At 54.5% G+C, this 25366-nt stretch overlaps 1 protein-coding gene across 1 annotated transcript; it reads left to right on the plus strand.

Annotated features, from left to right (window-relative positions):
* The first annotated feature begins 1355 nt into the window (after positions 1–1355).
* ARHGEF5 (Rho guanine nucleotide exchange factor 5) lies at positions 1356–24632 on the plus strand. The gene is made up of 15 exons (XM_024564582.3): positions 1356–1487; positions 6200–9344; positions 9871–9928; positions 10345–10409; positions 10602–10855; positions 13442–13602; positions 14025–14177; positions 14470–14599; positions 14846–14920; positions 15278–15367; positions 16456–16613; positions 17253–17414; positions 19071–19141; positions 20725–20829; positions 21746–24632. The coding sequence occupies exons 2-15, from the start codon at positions 6212–6214 to the stop codon at positions 21901–21903; spliced, it is 4773 nt and encodes a 1590-aa protein (XP_024420350.2). The 5' UTR covers positions 1356–1487; positions 6200–6211; the 3' UTR covers positions 21904–24632.
* Positions 24633–25366: the final 734 nt, after the last annotated feature.

A 25366-nucleotide genomic window follows, 5' to 3' on the forward strand; every position in this document is an offset into this window, starting at 1 on the left:
CCCACACCTACATGGCAGCGTAGGGTAGGCTGAAGGCTGCTGAATTTAGGGCTTAATCCCTCAGAGTAGTGTGACCGAAGTAACACATTCTTTGAACATAGAGCTGCTTCGGGGCTTCATTAGAGAAGACACCTGAACACGCCCGATCTCATCTGATCTCGGAGAAATCTAAGCAGGGTCGGGCCTGGTTAGTACTTGGATGGGAGAAGACACCTTTCTGCCTTAGTTACAATCTATCCTAAAGCCCCCTTCAAAAACCTAGTAGGCATGGCCAGCTGGCTTCAGTGCAGCAGCCAATGGGCACAGTGATGTGGAAATGTTCTGACCCCCTAGCTCTTTGGGCTTAGAGAGCGTGGCATTCCCAAGAACAAAACAGCCGAGAGCCCACAAAGATTCCTCCTGGTGTACATCAGCATGGAACCTCTGGAGTAAGGGGGCTGGGGGTCTGACTAAAATACCAAAATCTCAGTCCCCTCGGTGAGAAGTTCTCACTGTGTGTGTGTGGCTGCACCACAGAACATTCTGGCATTTTCGAAGTCCATGGAGCGGCAGAAATGTAGATAGTCCCACCCAGGCTTGGGCTCAGACCAACAGAATACAAGCTTTCCCTGAAAGAATTGGGGGAAAATATGGCCACGGGAGGCACACGGGCCTGAGACCTAGGCTTACACACTTCAGCACAGACACACACACACTCTCAGAGGTCCTGGGCAGAAGGCGGAACGAAGACACACCCTGAGGTGTGTAATCATCCTATGGTGAACTCAGATAACACAAAGAGGAGAGACGTGGGCATGCTGGCTTAGAGATGCTCACTCCTGGGGCCTAAGAGATGGCCGCGGAGGGAGGGAGGGGGAGAGCGAGAACTCAGGATGGAGCCTTCCCCATACAGGGAGTCGCAGGGAGACTAAGGAAGAGGAGTTTACACCGAGGCCTGAAGACGCACGAACGCGCAGAAGCTCAGAAGCTCACACGGCCAGAGACCCAGAAAAGCCAGCGGGAGGCAGACGACCACGTCCCAGAGTCAGGCTCCGATGAAGCCCTGGAGAAACACAAGGGGGAAGACACCCCGGCAGGGTTCAGAGACGTTGAGGGGCGCAGGAGCGCCCCCCAGCCCCGCTCCCTTCTTTGTCCAGCCTGCTCTGGTCACTCCTGCCGGCCGCTGTGCCCTGCCCCAGCCGCCCGCACCGCGCGCCCGCCCGGGCGGCCCTCGGCCGCCACTTCCCAGCTGTGACGCGGGCGCTCCTTCCACACCAATGGGGCCGCGGCGCCGACGGGCCCTGCCCCTCCCCCTGGAAGGTGTGTCCCTGGTTTCCTCACCTGAAACTTGTAGGAGAACCAGGTCCCTCCCTCGCGGCCGGGCGGGGAGGGGCGGGCGCGGGCGCGGGTGGGGCGGCCGAGGCAGCCGGGGCCTGTGCTAGGGACGGCCGGCCGGCGCCTGGGACTTGGAGGGACCCTTGTGCGGGACAGCATGTGACATTGCCCAGGTGGGTGCCCCCCTCCCGCGCAGCTCCTGGCCCCGGGCGGGCGGCTGTAGCGCCCCGGCGGAGGTGAGGGAAGGACGCCAAGGACGGGGAAGCTAGGCCTTCACCCTGGGGCCAGCCCCCACCGGGTCCCCGGGCGCAGGCTCCGGAAATGGGGGGGCTGGGCAGATGGGCCGAGTGTGGGGCGTGGGGCTGAGTATCCCGGTCAGGAAGAGGAGGGGAGCTGGAGGAAATGCTCTTGCCTGAAATACTCGCTTCCGGCCTAGTCCCGCCTTGGAAATGGGCACCCTGCCCCCAGATGTTCTCCAGGCCAATAATAGGGCTCTTCAAAGTCTGGGTCCCCGGAAAGCTAACCCCTATAATGAGGAATAACTGAGGCTCCCTCTGTGGAGCATTCCCCACCTGTAGATGTTTCATTGTCTGCTTTTTCCCCACTAGGCCTGGGCCTTCCTTCACTTACCTTCCTACGGCTTGGCACACTGCGTCTGTCCCCGGCCTTACCTCTGCCCTGCTGGCCCGGGCTTTCACCTGTGAAATGAGTCCTGTGTCCTCCCCTGTTCTCCACATCTGGGGAGTAATTCCAAAGCTCCGCATCCATCACATTATTGCACAGGGAACTTTGGGAAGCGGGAAGGGAGCTGTTTAGAGTCAGGGGCGAGGGGGCCTCCAGTTCTGAGCATCATTTAAAATTGCCTCCCAGCAAGACGGCCCTCAGAGAGCCAGTCCTGAGGCCCCTGGGCCTGGGCTTTCAGATCTGGGTCCCTCTCCCCTTCCTGGATCTTGGATCCCCTGGACTGATTGGCCCTCCTGTCTACCAGAAGTGAACTCTGGCCAGGACTCAGTCAGATTGAAGGAGAGGGGTGTGTCAGACAGAACAGGAGAGAGAGAGGCTTTCTTTTCTAGCTTCTTTCCTCTTTTGCTCCCTCTGCGGCCTTCCAAGGCCCTGTGTCCTGGGCCTACTCCAGCAGCCCTGGCTCCTTGCTAAAAGGCTCAGGATGTGGCCTCTTTCCCAGACTTCCTATTTTCTCTTCACCTGGCGTGTGAAGAAGCTCCAGGCCCAGGTAGTTCCTAGCAAAATGAGGGCCGTTTCATAACTAGTCTGTGGGCCTGGAACTGAAGCCATGTCTGCTGAGGGGGCTCTTGGGAGGGTGGGGCTGGGAAGAGGAAGGATGTGGGTGTCAATTCTGAGCGAGGCTGTCTGGCAGGAGGATTGTATGTCATTATCCTGGCAGGGGAGGGAGAGAGGTCAGGAGGTGTGCAAAGGAATCCCTCCCGTGGGGAGACTGCAGCGCGTCTAAACTTGGTCCAGAGTCTTCAGGCACTAGGGGTCCCTGGGGTGGATGGCTGCCCACAGCGCGGTCTGTCTGAGGGTGTCTGTGGCCACATCAACACAGTGTCTGTGGACTAGATGAGAAGGTGTCATTTGTGGTGTCTGGAGTGGTTAGTCACTGCGGCGTGGACAAGAATGGGCCACTCACAGGGTCATGGGTCGAGTGAGAGCTGTGTTACTCCAGTGTCAGTGGTGTGGACCAAACAGGTGTGGTCGGGGCTTGGTCACTCCCCACATCTGTGGAGTGGGCAGGAGCTGGTCACGTCTAGTGTCTGCAGGTGGGCCAGAGCAAGGTCACCCTCAGGGGCTGTGCTGAGGACACGGAGAGGTCACTCATGTTATCTGTGCGATGGCAGTGGGGCCACAGTGGGCTTGTGGGGCACGTGTCCGCATGCCATGCGTGCCGTTCCGTGGGCGCCCATCGCCTACGGGGCAGTGGGGGCCGCGGCATTTTCAGACACTGGGAACTAGATGAGCGAGGGTTATGATGGTTTCACTGCCACCTGGGGCTTCCCTAAAGTGGACTGGGACTCGGGGCTTTGCGGTTACTCTTTATATCTTTGTAGCATTTGTATAGCTAGCTCTTATTTCAACCTCTCTGTAGCATTGGGGGCAGTAATGTCAGCACTGGATAAAGACGTCCATCTGTGTGGAGTCTCATTTTCTATATCAGAATGAGCACGTATCTTCTGATTTGGGATTACTCTCCTAAGGTCGGCAGCAGTCTAGACGATAGAGTGTGAACGCAGAAGTGTTGTGATCTCGAGTATTTCAGTGACCTGTGGTGGAGCTCAGAATATTTGAAACGGCCACTGCTAGAAGGAGAAGGAGAAGCAGCAGTGTGGTGCAGGTTGGGGGCAGCGGGCTGTCTTTGAAATGCAGTGTTATGTCTGCGGGCTAGAAATGGACAAAAGCCGAGGTGTTAGGGTCCCCCAGGGAGATACTGAGCTGAGTCATACACTGTGTTAATGGGGTGACTTGCAGCTTTGTCTTGAAAGAAGTCGCACGTGGACGGGGTCAGCAGCTGCCACGCTGGGTCTTTGCCTGTGCTCAGCGAGTGACAGTTAGTGGTACTGACCGCCCAGGGGAGAAGGGGGTGAGAGGCCACTCTAATGCAATGGGCAGTGCAAGAACTCTCTCCTGATGATTTTGTGTGAGTCAGCCAAGCTTTACGGATTTCCTTCAGCTTTGTCATGTTCTGGGTTTGCAGTGCCTGAGCGCAATAGGATTGCAACAGGGCAGGGAGTTGTAAGTATAGGGAATGGTGGCTGAGCTGGTGACCAGTTCTTCCAAATGGATAAGGACAGTGTCAGAAATAGCGTCAGTGGGGTTGCGGGAGGCAGGCGTGCGCTGTGTCACTGGAATGGAACTGGAGACGTCCGTCAGCACCTGGTGCATGCACATGTAGCAGAAGCACGCTCAGATTTTCAGAGATCGCTTGTTTTGAGGACGTGGCCGAGTATATGGGTGTAGGGCCAGGACAATGGGTGGGGGGGCTTCAGCTTTAGTTACACTGTCTCCTTAGGCAGGTACAAACCAAGAATCACCAAGCGTTCACGTTGAGCAAGCATGTTATTTAACGAGCGGTTGAGAAAATAGGGTCACGTCACAGGGTCCTCTGTAGTGATCATAGTATTTTGTCCTTCAGGCTAGATATAGGAAGTGAATCTTGCACTGTGTCGATTCACTGGAAAAGGGTATAAAAGTCCCCCTCTTTTTTCTAAAGATTTTATTCATTTATTTTTAGAGAGAGGGGAAGGGAGAAAGAGAGGGAGAAAAAACATCAAAGTGTGGTTACCTCTCACACGCCCCCTACTGGGAACCTGGCCTGCAACCCGGGCGTGTGCCCTGACTGGGAATCAATCCAGTGACCCTTTGTTCACGGGCTGGCACTCGATCCACACCAGGCAGGGCTAAGAGCCCTTCTACATCAGTATGCTTAGTTAGACACGGTGGCTTTTTGCCCCAGATAGATGGTATCTGTGTCTATAGGGTGGCCAGGAACTTGTCACATCTGCAGGGTGTCTGGGGACCTGCTTGTTTGGTTATGTCAGTCTCTATTGTGTAGAAACTGCAAGGTTGGCTCATCATGTGCACACATGCGCGTGCACACGCACATATGTGTGGATGTGTGCTTGTGCAAGCCTGTGCGCACGTGTAGCACCTCAGCGGGACAGCACGCGTTTTGGGGGGCGGGCCTCCACGTCACGCCTAGAGCTGGTGGGAAGGTGCAGGGCCAGGTGCAGCAGTGGGTCCCACAGGCCCCGGAAACTGAAGCAACTCCTCTCCTTCGGTGGTGTCTCAATACCTTGCGAAGTAATTGCTGGAGGTGAGAACCAGGGCAGGAAGGTCAAACTTTGGGAAGCAAGGAGAAAGGTTCACCAGGTTGTCGGAGAGAAGGGGAGGGTGAGATAATGCAGGTGACAGTTTTATTGACCTACTTGAAACAGGCAGCCTCTGTGTCCACCGAGGGTCTCATCTAGTCAGCCATTCTGCGTCACAACAGCTGCCTCTGCAACTGAAAACGAAATTGTTCATCAGACTGTGCCAGACGCTGTGGGAGACAGGCTGGGCGCAATCCTGACCCTGGGCGAGGGCGGGTACGAGGCACTCTGCTTCCGACGTGGGCTCTGCCTACCGGACCTGTTTCGATCCCCTGTCGGGGGATAAGGGGGAAGATCCCCCTCCAACACGGCTTCTTGGGCTGTTAGACCTGGGGTGTGCCGCTCACGGTGTCTGGGAGTTGAGTAGGACTGAGTCGCTCGTGGTGTGCAGAGAGTAGACAGGGAGACCCAAAGAGGCATAATTCCATCTACACAGTAATGACCACTGGAGTGCTTGGGACCCTGTCAGCGGGACTCTTACATCCCTCATGTGATCACCCATCACCTCTGCGTCCCCCACCCCCACCCCAGACTGCAGGCCCTGGGACATTGCCGTGTTTACTACCGAATGCCCTTCACTTGAAAGGGTCACTTGCTAAATATTTATGAAATGGCCAAACACAAGACAAATTTGTGGTTTTTTTTAGGATTTCATTTATTTTTAGAGAGAGGGGCAGGGAGAGAGAAAGAGAAGGAAAGGCGCATCATTGTGTGAGAAAAACATTGATCAGTTGCATGCGCCCCAACCAGGGCCTGGTCCACAACTCAGGCATGTGCCCCGACGGGGAATCAACCAGAGACCTTTCGCTCTGCCGGCCGATGCTCAGCCCACTGAGCCATGCCGGCTAGGGCTAAATGACTAGTTTTTGCTTACTCTGTTGAGTAGCTTTTGCCTCCCAGAATGACTCTCTGTGGAGTCCCACTCTTGTTCCCCATGGTCTGCCCCTTTGTCTGGTGAAGGCAGCAAAGGTGATGAAACCTTGTCTGTTGTTCCTTTTTAGGGTTCAGCCCCGATGGAGGCTGAGGAGCCCCAACACGGAGCATCAGCTCCCATCCCAGCCACAGTGGAATTCACCATTACCCCTGAAGCTCTCATGAGAAGCAGCCAGACCCCCGCCATGGGGCCCGAAGCTCAGGAAGACCAGGAGCCATCCTGTAAGTGGGCAGAGGGGCACCCGCTTGTGGAGACCCAGCAGGGAGATGTAAGAGATGTGATTGACTGTGGAACGCAGAGTGTGATCTCCTCTCCCAAGGATGGCTCTGCGGATGTGGGGACCAGTCAGGAACACCTTGCGGCTGAGGTCTGGGCCACTCCAGAATGCCAGGGGGCCGTGCCCCAGAGTCCGGCAGACAGACAGCCAAGGACTCCAGCTCCCCTGGAGTGCTGGGCCTGCCCTGGCCAGGGGGAGCATCTGCCCATGGTCCCGGTACCCAGCGAACTGAGCAGCACATTGGAGGAGGAGTCGAGACCGGAGCTCTCTGCTTTGTTGCTGGGGACTGGACACGCAGAGGCGGATGAGACTTCCCCACGTGCCCCAGCTCAGGCCGCGCATCCGCTTTCCCGTGAAGAGCTCCCTGCAGAGACTGGCCCACTGCGTGGCTCTGAGGGTGGGACCGTCAGGCAGGGGGAAGAGCTGCAGGGGGCTGAGGGGACAGAGGAGCAGGGACAAGAGCAAGTGGGGTGTCAGGAGGGGGAACCTCTGCGGGAAGCTGTTGGGCTTCCTGGGGAGCAGGAACAGGTGGGAGAGCAGGTGAATGGTATGGAGGAAGGACAGAGGCAAAACCAGGAGCAGATGCAAGGTGATGTGATGCCTTTGAAACAAGGAGAAAGGGAGGGGCTTAATGTGGAATTAGGGGGTCTGAATTGTGATGAGTGGTATGGGGGGACTCAAGGCCATGAAGATCTAGAGGTGGGCGCTCAGAGGAAGAGGGAGTTCAGGGGCCCAGAAGAGGGTAGGGTAGATGCTCAGGACCAGGAGAATCAAAGCTTAGTGGGGAGATCAGTGAATGTACCTGGAAGGCAAGAGCATCAGAGTTTGCCAGGGGAACTGATGCTGGAGGAAAAGGAGGAGGAGGAAGTGGTGGAGGACGAGGAGGCGGAAGATTGGGATGGCGCTGCGCTGTGGGGAGAGGAGGCAGAGAGGAGCACGGAAGAGGGAGAAGAGCCTGACGGCCCCCCAACCCTGGCTGTGGCAGCCCTCAAGCTCTCTTCTCCCCGTGGTAACTTGTTTCCAGACGCCCGCCATGCCACACCCGGGGTTCCTGGGACTCAGACAGAGCTTCCCGCTGAGCAACTGCCTCCCACAGCTCTGACTCCTACACTGGAGCCAATGGGATGTCCCTGCCAGCCCGTTTCTTCACCTAGCTCCTTTTCCACTGCGGGGTCACCTGACCAAGAAACAGCTCAGGACAGCCAGCTAGAGGGAGCCGAGCTGGGCATGTGGGCAGCATCCAGCAGGGGGGCTGAGGAGGCCTCTGCCAGCACATCTGAGACTCCTCTTAGGACACCAGACTCAGCGCCTGTCACTCCTGCGGCAGTCTCCCCCAGTTCCACCGCCTCCTCATCTGCCAGCCCCCCAATTGCCATCCCCAGAAAAAAGACCTCTCATACTTCATGTTCTCCAGAAACCTCCAGAGCCTCCTTCTCAATCAGCAGCCCATCTCCCAGTGGTGCTTCTGAGACTCTCCCAGCTGCCCTCCCCGGCTCCCCCTCCGCAGAGGCCGCTGTGGACCCATGTGACAGCTCCAACTGCGCTGGTCCCCAGAGCCCCCTGGCCAGCTTCCCAGGGGCCATCCCCCACCTGAGGAGCAACTCCTTCCCAGGCTCTCAGAGGACACAGCTGACTCCGGACCTGGCAGGAATATCCCTTTCCTTCTCGCCTTCAGAGCTGCCCCAGAGGCCCCCCAAGCCTGCCGTCTATGGCTCTGCGATCTCCAGAAGGGACAGGAAAAGCAGTTGGCACTGCGGCAGTATTCCAGAATCCCCCAGTTCCTTGTCTGCTCTGGGGCAGGACTCTCGAGAATTCACCTCCAGTCCTGATAGTCCCGGCAGTCCCCACAGCCACCAGCCATGGGGCTCCCCCCGTACTGCAGCTTTTGCCCCAGGGTCCCCTGCCTATGGCTCTTCGCCCCCCCTTGTCTTTGTAGATATGAGGCTCCACGAGCCTCCACCCCCCGCTCTCCCAGAGAAGCGGCATGTCCGCTCCTCCATGGTGGAGACAGATGGCCACCACAGCGGGGTTGTCCCCACACTGAGGCAGTGCAGCTGTCCTCCTCCATTGGCCCCAAGTCCGGGGCCGCGTGCCCCCCGCAAAGGCCCACTTCCTGAAGTTCCTGACCCCCTTGTGGCAAGGCAGTACCGGCCACTGCCCTCTACCCCAGACCAGCCCCCCCACACTCAGCCCTCTTTCTCCACAAGGCCAAGATACAACAAGCCGCTACCCCCAACCCCTGACTTGTTCCAGCCCCGCCATTCTCTCCCTTCGGATAACAGCCCAAGGGTCTACCGGCCCCCCCGCCCTGACCCTGTCGCCGAGCCTCTCACTGAACCACCTCCGCTGCCCCCGAAGTCCCGGGGGAGGACCAAGAGTGTGCAGGAGGCACTCATGAATTCAGGGGGACAAGCCAAGCCGAGGCCTGTTGGTCAAGAGTGGACAGTCTCCAGCCCCCACTCTGCCGGACGGACCTCCTGGCCGCCAGCCATGGGCCGATCGACAGACTCGTTGGCTCCCACCAGCAGGAGTAAGAGGGAAGTGTCCCCTGGCATGGCTTTCAGCAATGTGACCGGCCTTCTGAGTCCCTCTTCCCCAACCACCCCCTGGACCCTGGGGCTCCAGGGACACACCTCCGAACCAGGGCTCTCAGGAGAGGCAGAGGCTCCCACCAGAGGCTCTTTGAGAAGAATAGCCCCTCGGGAAGGAGCCAACGGCCTAAAGAGGTCGGATCGAGGTCAAGTGAGGCAGCCTGAAAAACCCAGCCATCCCCACCTGGAGAAGGCATCCAGCTGGCCCCACAGGGGGGACCCAGGGAGACTGCCACAGGGAAGCAGTGGACAGACTGCGGCCTCTGTTGAGGCCTCAAATAAGCCCAAGGGCTGGCATCGGCAGGGCCTGCGCAGGCCATCCATCTTACCCGAGGGCACTCCAGGTGAGTAGGGTGCTCTCATTGGGCCAAGCTTTCCGCAGCTCATACCATGTCCAGCTTCTGTGCCCAGGGCTCCTCCTGTGTCCCCCGCTGGCCTCACTCACCTGTGTGTCCAGCCCCAACCCAGGGAAGCCTTTGAAAGCCCTTGCTGCTCCTTCCCTTCCATCTCCATCTGCCACGCACCCACGGTGTTCCTGAATTGTGTATCTGTTCCCCAAGGTTATCTGGACACCGGCGTCCTCCCCCAGCACTCCCCACTTCCCAGCTCCCAACACCTGCTTGGTGTCCTGCTCACCATAGAGAGAACACTCTCCCTCTAGTTGTCCAGCTTATGGTGTGTCTGTGCCTGGCTGTGGTGTCCTCAAACGCTTTCTGCTTTGGCACTTCCCCTCCATCCCAGGTTCCACTGGAGCCCTTTTGTCCCCATCCCCCCATGCCTCCTCAATCTCCCACACCAGGTCTCACCTTCTTCAGCTTTCTCTGAATGTTCCTCTGAGACCTCAGTCACTCCACCCATTCTCATTTTCAGATACAAGAGGTCCAGCCATGGAAAGGGCCTTTGGCTCTTCAGACACCATCGTTTTTCGGTGAGTCACCCCCTCTCCCAGAGGCATACTTGTTCTGTCTTTTCTTGGGGTTCTGCAACTTCTATTAGTTGACAAGGGTTCTGAGACCCTATCTCTTCTAGGGGGAAGAGAAAGACCCCAGGATTCCAGGGTAGGGGTACCCTTGATCTATCTGGTTTTGTTACCTGAGTCCTAATTTTCCATCCTCCTAAGCTCTTCGGCCATGAAGTAGCCCCCTTGTAAAAGATGGACATGACGTCCAAAACAGCTGCAGACTACCCCAAAGTGGGTCAGGCTGCAACTCGCCTCCCCAGGGGCCTCGGCCCTGACATCCCAGCGCATGTCCCAGAGGTCGCAGACGACCTCATCCACAGTGGCCGAGGCCTCTCTGTGTCTAATGGCCAGCAAGCACCCTAGAGCCCTTCCTTGCTCCACAGGGAGAAGAAGCCAAAGGAGGTGATGGGAGGCTTTTCGAGACGGTGCTCGAAGCTCATCAACTCCTGTGAGTACCTTGAAACAGATCTGTAGATGCTATAGGTTCCTGCCTGGGACTGGAAGGGGCTGGCGGCTGTCACAGTGGGGAAGAGGAAGGTGCCAGGACAGCTGGAAGCAGTCTGGTGGCTTCCGTCTGTCTCTGTGCCTGAATGCCCCACTCCCTAATCCTTTCCCTCTCCCACACTTCTTCACCCCCCAGCCCAGCTGTTGTACCAGGAGTACAGCGATGTGGTTCTGAACAAGGAGATTCAGAGCCAGCAGCGGCTGGACAGCCTGGCGGAGGCCTCTGGGCTCGCCTCCCCCCGGCAGCCCCGGAAGGCCCTGGTGTCCTCAGAGTCTTACCTGCAGCGCCTGTCCATGGCCTCCAGGAGCTCCCTCTGGCAGGAGATCCCTGTGGTGCGCAACAGCACCGTGCTGCTCTCCATGACCCACGAGGACCAAAAGCTGCAAGAGGTACCTGGCAAGGCCGTGGTGAAGGGGCAGGGAGCAGCGGGGAGGGGTGAGGGAGGGAAAGCATCTCATTTGTCACATCCACATCCCCTGCTGAGCAGCACCACCACCAGCACACACCCGTGCGTCCCATCTCAGAGGGACTTGGACTGCTCCCTGAAGGTCACCACTGTCCTGCCTCTCCACTTCCTGGTGCCACAGGCCGTCGGCTACTACCTGTTACTGGTGCCGACTCGCACCAGGGGGCCAGGCCTCTGAATTTGGTAGGGGGGGCAGTGTGGAATTAATCCCACCACTACTGTTTCAGGTGAGACTAAAATTTCCCTCTTCCACCAGGGCTTCAGCCCCCACTAAAGTGTTCCTCTTTTTACCAAGGCACGTCCAGCGGCTGTTTGTCAGGCCCCTTGAAGACTGAGTGCCCCTTGCTCCTGTCCTGTGGTCCATTGGACCCGGAGAGGCTTTTGAATGCCCATCAGCCTCTGCTTGGTCTTTACTCCCAAAAGCAAGACTGTGGTAAAGGCTGCGTGTCGGAGGTTAAGTCATTGCCATTAATAGGTTCTACAAGGACAGCTTCTCTGACGATGAGTCTGAGATATGGGATAAACCCGTCTTCCCAGGAGGACAATGCGGCAGGATGGAAAGGTGTCCTGGAATAATGTGGAAGTGTTTAGGCTCTAGACGGAATGACTGGGAAGCCCCGTTTTACATCTGCCAGCTCTTTACCTCTGGCCACGTTATGTGTTCTTTCTGAGCTTCTGTTTCCTCATTTGTAAAACTGCGTTGCAAAGAGGTACTGGGAGAATTAACAACAACAACGAAAAGATAAGTTGCTCATACACAGTAAGCATTCGAAGAATGTTTACCACTTTAATTTCCAGCCTGGCCAACCTGGGTTTGAAGCCTGGCTTCTCCGTTTACTAGCTGTATGAACTTACGCAAGTCACATTAAACTTTGCTCAGTCTCAGTTTTCTCATCTAAAAATTGAGGATAATGAATAACTACCTTTCAGGGTCGCCATGCGGCTTAAATGAGGTAACACATATCTAGCTGTTAACTTAGCGTGTGGAACTTAGTTTAACAGGTATTAGCTCCCTACTGTCCCCTTTCAGAGCTAGGAAGGAGAAAAATTTGGCCTGAGGGATTTATGCATTAACAATGCTTTTACCAAGTCAAATAGAGACAGATATAAGTTTTAGGATTTTTGAAGCTCAGACCTGGGGACCCTGTTCTGACCTCAGCTTTTAAAGCACATGGGGCATATTTAGAAAATCCCTGTTCTGCCGCAGATCTGTGCAGTGGGGAGATGGTATGAACCCCTCTCTCCTTCAGCATCTCCAGCTCACTTGCAAGTCCTCCGGGGCTTCGAGCAGCCCAGTCTCACATCCAGAGAAATCAAGCGCCTGCACCTAGGAGCACGTGTGTCTCTCATCAAAGAACGTTGCTGGGGTCTCCAGCATGCTTTCCCGGCTCCGTTTCTTTGGGCTGACACTACATCTCTGGGAGGTGGGGTCACGTTCCCTGCACGAAACAAGGAAACAGGTTTGGGGAGGTTCAGTGAGCCACTCAGAGCCATAAGTGGGAATGCTGGGGCCGGGATGCAAGTGAGCCTTCCCTGTCCAGGTTCGGTGTGGTCATACGGGAGGGTCATCTGGCCGTGTCTTTGGTTCTCCAGGTCATCCCCCACATGCACCTGCCTTCTTTCTCTGTTCTATCCATTCATCTGTCTTGAAGCTGAATGCTTGGATGAAGGGCATGACCAGCCCAGCTGGGGGCAGGGTTGGGGGGGCAGGGTCATGGGTCATTGCACCCCCTGCTGGAACCTCAAGTGCTGGACAATTTCCATTAAACCACAGCAGCACTGTCTCGTTCTCAAAAGTCCCGCTTCCTTCCACTTCTCCTCCAACCCCAAATCGCCTTCATCCCCTAAATTTGGTCCTCTTTCAGAGTTCTTCGGCTCAGGAAGTGACTCCATCATTCACCCAGTTACCGAACTCAAAAGCTGGGGCATTAGCGGCGACTCTTCCTGCTCTTTTCGACCCCTTTTCTAACAGATAACCAAGTCCTCCCTTGTGTCCCCCCCGAATAATCACAAAACTGGCCACCTCCCCCCATCCCCAGGGCTGTTCAGGCCTTCACCTCTCATGTGATCAATTTCCTACCATGGCTCCCCTGTCCCTTCTAATCTTTTCTCCACACTGTGCTTAGGAATATGTTTACAACCAAGTTATTCCTCTACATAAAGCCTCCTTTCGTTTTCCCGTGGTCTTGTGTCCAAACTTGTTTCCATACCTCCAGCCCTCCACTCTATTTGCCTCTCCAGCACCATCTCCTGCCACTACTTAAGTGCACGCTTCCAGCAACACGCAGCTTAAGTTTCTTGAAAGCATCCTGCTCTCTCACACCTCTGGGGGCTTGCACACGTGCCCACCTTGGCTCCACGCTCTTTCCCTCTCCCTCACTATCAGGTTGGGTTCTGGTGTGACGGTGAGTGACAGAAGGATCTGTCTTGCTTGCCACTGTACCCCGAAAACACACACCAGGGACTCAGCACTGTTTCTAATTAAGCTTCCTCCTCTCCAACCTCCCAGGCCAAATTTGAGCTGATCGTGTCAGAGGCCTCGTACCTGCGCAGCCTGAACATAGCTGTGGACCATTTCCAGCTCTCAGCGCAGCTCCGGGCCACCCTCACCAACCAGGAACACCAGTGGCTCTTCTCTCGATTACAGGACGTGCGTGACGTCAGCTCCACGTAAGATCCCTCCTCTCCCGCATAGCACTCACGCAGCCTCCCTGTCTTTAGCCTGTACCCTGAAGAGGAGGGGGTGACGGGTGGACAGATCCATTGGTAGATGGACAAATGAATGAGAAATGCCTCCTGGGATGAAGTTTTGGATGTACTGTGGGCATGCAGTGCATTGGAGATGAGATTCAGGAAGCATCTAAAGATTAGAAAACCAGAATATATTTAAAAAAAAAAAAAAACCAACAAGAAATGGAATAATGGAATATTGGGACTAGAGAGTTATGCACAGCACGGGGCACAGAGCCAAGGGCAGTTGATGAAGCTGTCTGCTAACACAGAGATGTCATAAGCTCAAGGTAGAGCAGGGGCCAGCCAGCTGCTCACCTGGGGCCGGCGGGTCTCAGGGGACTTGTTTGAACACTGCGCAGGTTCCTTTCAGACCTGGAGGAGAACTTCGAGAACAACATCTTCACCTTCCACGTGTGTGATGTGGTCCTGAACCATGCCTCCCACTTCCGCCGGGTCTACCTGCCTTATGTCACCAACCAGACCTACCAGGAACGCACCTTCCAAAATCTGCTGTGAGACCTGAACCCCGTTCAACCCACATTTGGGCCTGGCGGTGACCTTGCACCCAAACCTCCAACCCCTGACCTGGAGTGCTGTCGCTGGAGCACATGTTCTCGGGCCCGCCCTGTGGTCTCAAGCCCCAACCCGCCTTCCAGACCAGAGACCCTCGGCCGTTCCAACTGGGTCTCATGCACACGGGGTCCCGCCATTCTTTCCTGCCCCACAGACATTTAGTGGGGTGCCTTCACAGTGTCCCCCCATGGTCCCCACCGTCTCCTTACCTGAGGCTCACTGTCTGCACAGGAACACTAACAGCAGTTTCCGCGAGGTCCTGGAGAAGCTGGAGGGTGACCCCATCTGCCAGCGCCTGTCCCTCAAGTCCTTTCTGATTCTGCCTTTCCAGCGCATCACCCGCCTCAAACTGCTGCTCCAGGTACAGACCCCGCCTGGGACCTCTGCCCTCAACTCTGAGGGGTGATGTCAGGCCTCTCTTCGGCCGCTGTCCCACACCCCATGGACAGTGTGAGCAGTCTCCCCACCACCCACACCTTCTTCCTCAGGGTGAATTTACTACTAAAATGTGGTTCCTGGACTTTTCCATTAGCCCACCTCTACCACCTCTTCCTCTTTGCCACCCTTCTCCCATTGGGCTGTTGTCTACTGTTTGTCCTATCTATAGAACATTCTGAAGAGGACACAGCCCGGCTCCTCAGAGGAAGCAGAGGCCACGAAGGCGCACCACGCCCTGGAGGAGGTAGGCAGCCCCCTGACCACCCTTCACAGAGAAGGCTCCCCCTGCCCAGGCCCCTGGCTGCACCCCATACCTCCCTCCATCCTCACAGCCTCTTCTCCCTCTGGGAGCACACCGCTCTCACTGCCGCAGGCTCCAGATTCCATCTTCCTTTCACTCAGCCCAGGCGTGCTGATCACATCATACCAAGTATACTGAGTCCTTGAACTTTAACTTCAGACCACCTTCACGCAGTTCAAGCCTGGGAGAAAAGACTGCGGTTGTCACGACTACCAATTTCCAGATGTCTTGCAGGCTGCTCAAAGGTCAGAGCCTCTAACACAGCTCACCCCCTTTTTCCTCACCCTGCTCTGTGCTCAGCTGATCCGAGACTGCAATAGCAACGTCCAGAGGATGCGCCACACGGAGGAGCTCATCTACCTGAGCCAGAAGATTGAGTTCGAGTGCAAGGTGCGTGGGTCTTTGGCGTATTGCAGGTCACCTGCTAACACGGAGCCCTCTTGTTCTCGCTGTTCCCTCCCATCTTTAACCTCACCTCTTCATGCCTCTGTTCTATTTTACTCATTCTTCGTGATACCTTGTTAAGTGAGAAAGGGGTGATACAGAACTGTGTGTCCTAGCTTCGGTGGAAAAGCAGGAGGGTGCAAGTCTGTACCTGCTCTTGCTGTTGTGTACGTGAAGGAACACGGGAGGATGCATAAGAAATGAGGGGCAGAGGCTACCTGAGGGACTGAGTGTGCATTTGGGAGCTGGGTAGATGAGAGAGAACTTATCGATGAAAGCCTTCATAAAGAAGTAGTTTTGGTGCTTCCACCAGTGAATATTTTATTGTCTCCATCTAGTGTAACAAAAATGACGTAAAATTGGATCCAAATCCAGGGCCAAAGCCTCCCATGCAAATGCAAAGCTACCGTGGACAAGTCACATTTAAATTCCAACTCAGAACAGATGTCATTCTTATCTCCTTGCCAGAGGGAACATCCCTTGTCTACATATGGATCATAGTTTCTACCCTTATCTTTACCCAAATCCTAGCTCCAAGCAGATTCTACCTTGTTCTCCTTAATCTCATTCCCACATCTGATTCCAGGGCTCCTCTCTGTCTGTTTATAGTCAAAGAAAGAACAGAAGTCAGAACTGCCCAAATCTTTTAACTTCTGAGACACACACATACTGTTCCCTGCTGCCTTTCATCATGTGCCCTAACCCGGCTTCTCCTGTCTCCTTCAGTTCAGGCTTCTGGGGCTAAGCTTTCTCACGTGGTCACTACTCTGGGTTGGGCCATCGGTGCCTTCCATTATCTGAGCTATGGACTAGGGAGCTGGGGAGCTGCACTAGAGTAGGTGGCCTTAGTTGGAGAGTTCACAGAGAAACAAGAGTCTAAGGGGATGGGTTATGAGCAAGAGGGAAGGTGTGGGAGAGATGCTGGTCAGTGGAGCTCATGAGGAAGGGGTGGGGTGGGGAGGTCAGGGTGGAGAGGGAACCCCGGGCTTGTCGAGCCTGTGACACTGCCTTCTCCATCCTCCCCTGCCCTGCAGATATTCCCGCTCATTTCGCAGTCTCGCTGGCTGGTGAAGAGCGGCGAGCTGACAGCGCTGGAGTTCAGCATCTCCCCAGGGCTGCGAAGGAAACTGAACACGCGGCCAGTCCACCTGCATCTCTTCAATGACTGTCTGCTGCTGTCTCGGCCCCGAGAGTCAGTGACGGGAATGGGAGGCTGGAGCACGGGGCTGGGGAGGGGGTGGGGAATGGGAAAGGCAAGGCGGGAGGACAAAAAGGGACCGAGAGGAGTCGTGTTGCCAGAGGAAACCCTCAATGGCCCGGCCCATGGAGTCCAGGTCACAGCACGGAGAGGAAGAACGATCCAGAGCAAAAAAGGGGATCCCACCAAGTGATGTCACAAGGTCACACAGCAAGATCTGTACCGTCTTACAGACACAGAGCCAAGCGCAGCAAGTCAGCTGTCCCATTCTCCATCGGTCATTCTGAGGTTTAGTTAGCTCAGCTCAGCCTGCCAGCCCAAGGAGGCTTAGCCAGTTCCAGAGCCTAACTCTATGGTCCTCAGGGCCTTGGGGAGTTTGTATTGGTTCTGTGTCTGCAACTCTTTAAAGTGCTGAAGTGTCCGTGAGACTAGATGCATGGTTTGCCAAGCTAGTGATGGATCCCTGGGGGCTCTGGAGCTACCATCTGCAGAGCACGCTAGCACCACCGTATGGGCTTCTGGGAGAATTTGCAGGCTGCCCGTGCTAAGATCAGGGCCTTGGGATCCACAGCTACGAGGGAGGGCGAAGTATGACAACTCCAGCATCCGACTGAAAAGCCTCATGTTCCACAGGGGCAGCCGGTTCCTGGTGTTTGACCACGCTCCCTTCTCCGCCATCCGGGGGGAGAAGTGTGAAATGAAGCTGCACGGGCCTCACAAGAACCTCTTCCGACTCTTCCTGCTGCACAACACCCAGGGCACCCTGTCGGAGTTCCTCTTCAGCACCGAGACTCAGTGAGATGGGGCTGGGCAGAGGAGCTGGCATGAGGGGGTTGGGGGTGGGGAGCACGGCAGCCTGGCAGGGAAGTGGCACCAGGAAACAGCCATAGCACTGTTTAGTCCACTCAGGACTGGGAGCATCTGCAGAGACACCCAGATTCCTAGAGCTAATGGGCAGCCCCAGGAGACTGCGGTGGGCGAGGGTATACACTTGCCGCCAAGGCTTGGTATCCATTGTGCTCCCTTTAGTCTGGAAGGACAGAGTCTGGGAGGCACCAGAAAGCAGATGGGCCGGTGTGGAGTCACTAAAGAGCGGGATGACTGACACCCGCGGGTGAATGCGCGCGTGTGAAAGCCAGAAATTCCTCAGTGCCAAGGGCCAGGGGCACGTGTGTGACTAAGACAAGCACTGGGTGCCGTGTGCTTCCTCACTCCCACCTTCCAGCCCAGTCCTGTGCTGAGCAGAAATCCATAGTGTTGACAACTTCGATTTGCCCATCTTTTCAATAACAATCAAAAATGCACTTACACATATGTGCATTTTGGAGAATATTAAAAGATAATACCTATAAAATATTGTACACAGTGTCAGTGAACAGCTACAAGACTGTACCTGTTATTTGTAAATCCTTACCTGAGGATATGTTTTTTTATTGATTTGAGAGAGAGAGAGAGAAACATTGATGTGAGAGAGAAAAACTGATAAGTTGCCTCCTATAAGCACCCTCACCAGGGATCAAGCCTGCAACCTAGGCATGTGCTGTGACCAGGAGTCGAACCTGCAACCTTTGGTGTATGGTGCTTGGTATACGTCGCTCCAACCAGCTGGGCCACACTGACCAGGGCCGTACCTATTGTTATAAAAGATATATGGAATCTTTTCTTTAAAAAGTTTGACGTGTCACCTAATAGCCTGAGGCTCCTCGTGTTTCAGACACTTTCAGTTGCCCCTTGGAAGACATTTCAGGCCGGGGTCAGTGACGCTGGTCTTCACTGACCGGCCAGTGTGAGAGCCCGTGCGCTGAGGGCCCGTCCGCCACGTGATCAGATCGGCCCGTGCGCTTTGGTTGGCACTTCGGGCAGCGTCCCTGGAATGGCAACAGGGTCAGCTCTCAAGGACTCTGGCGTGTTTGGAGGCCGAGGCCAAGGTCATGCAAAGACCTTTAGAAAATTACAAAGTTAGGCTTCTATCATCTCCCACGACAGGAAAAGTGAGAAGGTGGATCTCCCTGGTCAATTAGGGTTGCAGACTGATTTTTATCTTCGAGGCGTTCATGGAAGGGAGGTGGGCAGAGGTGTGTCAGGAATTTGGTGGAGGCAGAAGGAATCTAAGCTGAGATGGACATTTGGCTCGGTACAGTTCCCCACATGGAAAATTGACCTGCTTACAACTGACAATTGACTTCAAGCGCCCACTTGAAAAATATGAGATGCAACTAATAGGATAAACTTGGAAAGAGAAGGGGCGAAATATAGGGTGACAAGACATTAACTCAGAGTTCAAGTTCAAGATCCTGTCCTGTCATTGACTTTTGTCCTAGATACCATTGAACTAGACAACTTTGTGAGCTACACAAGTCTTTCCCACAGTCATGTTCATTCTCCATCATCTCCCTTGTCCTACACCCCCCGAGCTGCCACTGAAGCAGGGCCCCTGCTTTGTCTCCGCAGAAGTGAAAAGCTTCGATGGATCTCGGCCTTGGCCATGCCTGGAGAGGAGCTGGACCTTCTGGAGTGCTGTGGTGAGTGGAGGTCAAAGAGGAGGAGAAAATGGCAGGGTCTGAAGTCTCCATTGACAGGCAGGAGTTTAGGGCTGGGTGGCAACCCTGGGAGGCTTCCGTGAATTGCTTTTGTCCAGAATTTCAGGGCAGAAGACAGGCCACAGGGGGTTGAACACCTGGGATGCAGCTACTTAAAACTGCCCGTCACCATACCAGTGCCTGGTCCCCCCACCCCCCCAATACAATCCCTGCCTGGGGCAGTGGTTTACTCTTTTTAAATATTTGGCCCCTTAAGTCTATCCTGCTGTTTTTTTTTGCCTGGATGTTACCAGCTTGAAGGCCGGAGGGAAGTAGGGGGAGAAAGTAGGGCTGTGACAGGCAGACAGTACCTCTGTTCTGAGCACACCCTCCTCCTGTGAGGAGGGCCTGAGGCTGTGCCCCTGCCCCAGGCGTCCAGGTTACTCACAGGCAGCTGCAGACTCGCAGACTCGCACGCATTAGGAATGTGTCTGCGTGCCTGCTAAGACTGGGTTTATGGGTCTCCTGTGAGCCCCACAGTTGTCCTCCAGCAAGGATTTCCTGCTCCGTATCCAAAAGGAACTGAACTCACAGGAAGGCTGGACCTTTGGTGACTCAAAAGAACAAACAAATACAAGGAAGTCTGGGAAAGGAAGTGGGAGAAGCAGGCTGTAAACGGAGCTGAGTTCTGTCAGCTTGTTCACTGTGAGAGCCATCTGCTGGGCTTCAGCTGCGCAGGGCTGGGGAGGGAGGCAAGGTAGTTAGCCCATCCTCCTTCACTGCGGGCCTGTGGGTGGCAGGCAGCCCTGTGGTGCTCTGTTTGCTTTCTGAGGGAGCTAGTGCAATGTGGGAAAGGAGAATGGAAAGCCCTGGAAGACGGAATTCTCATGGGCCAGGAGTATGCTGAGACTTGTTCTCCTTGAGCTTCAAAACTATAGGAATTTCCCCCGATTCACAAAAATAAAGAACTGTAGGAAATCCAGAAATTTTAGAAGTCTTTGATCAACCTAGTCCTGTACAGACGAGGACACCGAAGCTGAAGGGGACTGGCTGCCACCTGGGGTCAGAGTGGAACCCCTCTGGTTAAGTGTCTTCTAGGCCCGCATTGAGGCCCTGGAAGGGAGTGAAGACTGAGTCACAGACTCAGATTTGACAGTCCTATCGCAGACCCAGAACACCTACATGAAGCAGTTAGATCTGGGGTGCATGGCGTGGCCTAGAAGACCCGTTTTGAAGGGGTTCAGAACCCACAGAGGCCTAAAGGAGTCGGGGAGGTTTCAGAGGGAAGTGGGTTGAGAGTCCTTGTAATGATGAGTCACTAAAGGTGTTCATGGCCTATTTCTCAATTCATCGTTCCCGGAGAAATGGAAGTTTTGATTCATTTCAATTTTGGTGTTTCTATTTCCTGGTCAACCGTTTCGTTCCCTGGTAGAAAATGAAGACTTTTCCAGTGGTCTCTTTGGTCTGTAACTTTCAAAAGCTCAGCCTTGCTCGATCCCAAATCCTCCCAGCCTCCCCGCCTCACCCCGCTTCTAATTCCTCCTCCATGCCTTTCCTAACCTGTCCTCCCGCTATTCTCCTCCAAGACTCCCCGCAAGTGCAGTGCCTCCGAGCCTACAAGCCCCGGGAGAACGACGAGCTGGCTCTGGAGAAGGCGGACGTGGTTATGGTGACCCAGCAGAGCAACGACGGTGAGAGGGAGAGCCCACGGGGCCCAGGCTGGCGTGTTCTTTTCCTGCGGCTGCTGGGACAAAGTGCCACGCACTGGGTGGCATAAAACAATAGACATGTATTTTATTGTCTCGAGGTTTAGGAGGCTGGACGTCCAAAATCAAAGTGTTGGCAGGGCCGTGCTCCCTCTAAATCAAGGGTGTCAAACTCATTGTCACCAGGGGCCACATCAGCCTCGAGGTTGCCTTCCAAGGGCAGAATGTAACTTTAGGACTGTCTAATGCAAGTACTGCTGAACAGTTAGCGAGAGCTCGGTGCTGCCACCAGGTAGAAACAAGGTGCCAGGCGGCCCACGGGCCTTGTGTTGCCACCTGCACTCTAAAGCCTCTAGGAAGGGTCCTTCCTTGCCGCTCCCAGCTGCTGTAGCTCTGGGTGTTAGTCGGCTTGTGGCAACCTCGCTCCAGGCTCTACCTCTGTCTTCCTTCTGTGGGTGTTTGTGCCCAAATTCCCCTCGTTTTACAAGGAAGGGTACCAGGTATATCGGACTAATGGCCCACTTTGCTCTGTGACCTCAGTATGACCTCATCTTAGCTTTACAGTTGACATCTGCCTCAGCCCCATTCCCAGATAAGGGCTCTCTCTGGGGTGCTTGGGGTTAGGACTTCAATATATATTTGTGGCGGGACTCAATTCAGCCCATGAGAGTGGGGAAAGGACATGAAGGAGCCGGCAGCTGCAGACTTGCCAGACCTAGGGCAGCCGGGGGGGTGGGGGGGGGGGGCGGGCGGTGAACTGGGAGGCTGAGCGTCCCATGCTCTGGGGCTCTGCAGTCCCCTATGCCTGACGGTTCAGAAACGCTTCCGGAAAGGGGGTTCAGGGGAAATGATGGTGAGTATTTTCCAGACAATTCTTCTTCCCACCACCCTGTGCCCACAGGCTGGCTGGAGGGCATGAGACTCTCCGATGGGGAGCGAGGCTGGTTTCCGGTGCAGCAGGTGGAGTTCATTTCCAACCCAGAGGTCCGTGCGCGGAACCTGAAGGAAGCCCACCGAGTCAAGACGGCCAAACTACAGCTGGTGGAACAGCAGCCCTAGCTCTTCTCGGGAAGGACTCCTCCGAGCCTCGGGACAAGCTGTGCTCTGAGCAGGCTGGCCCCACAGCCCCGCAGCAGAGGCCTTCCGTGGGCCAGGAACTAGACCTTCCGAGAGCCCCGGCACGAAATCCAGCTGCTGGTCACCACGCCCGGACCTCCTTGCTTGTGCTTTGTGCTTGGCTGGGGATTTTGAGGGGCTTTGCACTGGACCCTGGGAACCTTCTCTCGTAGGAAAAGGGACCAATGGGGCCTACGCCAAGGAACTTGACTTCTTGTACCATACAGCACCTGCTACTCTCTGCTTCCAGACAGCAGATTCAGAGCTGGCCAGTGTTCTTCAGAGTTCAACAGGATCTGACCTCGGCCCACCGGAGGGAGATGTTTAAGGGGGGTTAACACGTCAGGTGGGAGGGCCCACCTGGTGGCCCCTAAGGTACCTTCCAGCCCTCATGATTTTCCGTAATCATCGCTATGAGGTCAGCGCGTGCCTCCCTGGGCTCTGCTGGTGCGATGTGAGGGCGGTACTCCCTCACTCTAATAAACTTGGCGCTGCCCCGAGTGTGTGCTCCTCAGACTCTCGAGCACTGAACCAGGTTCAGAACGTGGAGTCCCATGAGGCTTCCCAGCCGTTTGATTCAGGCATGAAAGACCAAGGTGGTGCCTAGGTCATGGTGACTGTCATAGGTTGTGGTGTCTGTCACCTCCTGCTTCACTTCTCCTGAGAATTTAGGCAGTTTCTCTGCTTGGTATGACCTGAGAGGTTGTATAAGAAATTAGGAGGAATTGATGAGTAATGCAAACCCTATCCAAACTTTCTTTTTTACTGAACTTTAAGGTACAGGCTAGTATAGGTGGATTTGCAAATCCTACTCAAGACCATTCATGATTTTATGTATTTTTTTAAAGATTTTATTTATTTATTTTTAGAGAAAGGGAGGGAGAGAAACATGAATGTGTGGTTGCCTCTCGCACACCCCCTACTGGGGACCTGGCCCACAACCCAGGCATGTGCCCAGACTGGGAATCGAACCAGCGACCTTTTAGTTTGCAGGCCAGCGCTCAATCCACTGAACCACACCAGCCAGGGCCGATTTTATATTTTGACTTGAATTATTATGACGGTATCTTTCTGGCCATTTGATCCTGTCTGTGAAAAGCAGTATGCTGTACTGGAAAGAGTCCTAGGATCCTGTAGGCAAGAGACCCATAGTCCAGTTACCACACTACTGTGACTCAGCCTGTCCATCTCTCACTTTCCTTAAATGTGTAATGTGAGACTGGACCAAGGGACCGCTCAAGTCCTGTCCAACCGCACCGTGTGTGATTATCTCTGTCCAGTCAGATCACCTTCCTCCGTGGGAGAGCATCACCCTCCACAAGGGCCCTCACACAGCAGTGGTGTAGCTGTCGCTTCGGCCGGGTCAGTCGAGTCCTTGCCTGGACCTTTCCCTTTGCATTACCTTTAGGGGGGCTCAGAAGTAAAATTGCATTGCAGCTTCGTACCCAGGTGAGAAGAATACTGCCGACTTGGTCCTATCCCCAGTTAGCGGTGATATGACGTGGTGGTCTCACGTGTGATGACCCATGTCGTTTTCGGTCCATCCCCACATGTAAGTTTGCTTGCTCAGCTTTTAGAAAAGTTATCACTATCATAATTAAGGTGGGACTAATATTAATTTATCCTAAACAGGTGGACACTACTGAACAGTCTAAAATGGGATGGTTTAGGAAGGTTCTAATGGAGTTTTTCACTATTTTCATAGAGCCGGCTTCTTATTAATGCATGCTATATTAATATGTATATATTATATGTAAACTAACAACTGTTTTTTCTTAACAGCAAAAACAGTAATTATAATCCAAGTTACTTGTTCAAACCGGTATTTGAATACTGGCCATGTGACTCAAACTGGGCCATGTCCAACGTTATATTTTCCAGGCAAATCTCAGTTAACAGACAATGGGCTGTTTCCACCTGTCGTTAGGTCCTTGGTTTTAAAGACAAAAAACAAAACAAAAACTAACAAAACTTACATATGAGCAATCTCTCCTCAGTTGAATTACTAAATTTTCCATATTTGGGTCTCACAAAATTGGGGCCAGGTCCACTCATGTTCCTTGTCTTCTGCAGATGTCCAGAATTTGACTCAATGTACCCTTGAATTCTGATTGGCCCCATTGTTCTTAGAAACACAGCAGTTTCTGATGAGAGACCGTGAGACCACCATTGACCAGCACTTTTTGGACAGAGCTGCATCGGAGGCGAATACAAACATGCAGGGTGTGGTTGGGTTTTTAAACAAAACCAGGCACAGGGGTAGTGTCTCCAGGGGTCCGACAGCAGGCCTGCTGGTAGGCACCTCGCTGAGTTGTGACGTGCTGGGAGTGTGAAGACACAAAGACCTCTCTGCCTGCCGCGCTCTTTCCTTCGGCCGACACCACACTGAATGCCCACCACTTTTGTCTCCTCCCTCCGCCCAGAAAGCTGCTCCTTACCGTTTATTTCCAGCATCAGCTTTTCACTTACAGTTAACCAGGATCTTAGGGTTTTTATTGGGCACGACTGACTGGCTCTGTTGTGGTCACTTACAACCCTTTAAATAAGATCAGCTTACGTGTAACGATCAGGCAGGCTCGCAGGTTAAGATGTGTTTATCTCCCTTGACTGCCTTTTCTGTCTCTTAAACAACTTCTAGATCCATGATACAAATAAAATGGATTTTGGTTCTATGATGACTGATTTTTTTTTTAATTGGCCTTTGGGATAGAAGTTGTTTAAAGGTCTGGAAATGTGCCCTTCCCTGGCCCGTTCTTTCACGCACTCTTGTAACCCCCAGCACAAACCCGGTTTCCTTCTCGATCCCGTGTTGCACACATAACCATTGGTGTGCTTTTACGTGTCCTGTGACACTGCCCTTATCATAACCTCTTCTTGTTAATGAGACCAAATTAGCAATCCAGCCGTTTGGTTGAGTGGCCCTTTACGGACACGATTCCTCCCCTACCCGCCCGAAGAGCATTGCGCAGCCTCCTGCGTGTTTGTACTTGGCCTTCCGTCCCGAGCGTAAATACCTTGGCGGTGGTGGTGCGACTCCCACCACCACAGTTCAGTGACTCTGGAGCCACAGTTGCTGTAAACATGACTCAAGAGCTGCCTGTTGTTCAATCTTCTGACTCTGAAATCAGGTGTGCAGCAGGGCCAAAGGTTATAGGTAAATGAGCTAAAGAGAAACTGATGCCAGTGATTCAGACGTACTGAGAACATTCCTCTGTGAGCCTCCGACCCACTGCTTCCCGCCCGCCTGTTTTAAAGCACAGTCCCGGGAAGAGATGCAGGCAGAGCATCCACTCAGTTTGCAGAGGCCCCAGGGTCAGCAAGACAGAGGCGCCCATCACCAGGAAGACGCAGGGTGAGTTAACGCGGTGTTTGTTCTTTCCGGGTGGCTGGTGAATGGGGCCCATGG

Source organism: Desmodus rotundus, chromosome 6, assembly GCF_022682495.2.
Source record: "Desmodus rotundus isolate HL8 chromosome 6, HLdesRot8A.1, whole genome shotgun sequence".
Lineage (NCBI taxonomy): Eukaryota > Metazoa > Chordata > Mammalia > Chiroptera > Phyllostomidae > Desmodus > Desmodus rotundus.

Excerpts from the sequence above, each read along its gene's own strand:
- ARHGEF5 (XM_024564582.3), top strand. The coding sequence starts at position 6,212 with ATGGAGGCTGAGGAGCCCCAACACGGAGCATCAGCTCCCATCCCAGCC. Across the intron at positions 14,921-15,277 it reads CGCACCACGCCCTGGAGGAG|CTGATCCGAGACTGCAATAG; the intron begins GTAGGCAGCCCC and ends CTCTGTGCTCAG. Across the intron at positions 15,368-16,455 it reads AGATTGAGTTCGAGTGCAAG|ATATTCCCGCTCATTTCGCA; the intron begins GTGCGTGGGTCT and ends CCTGCCCTGCAG.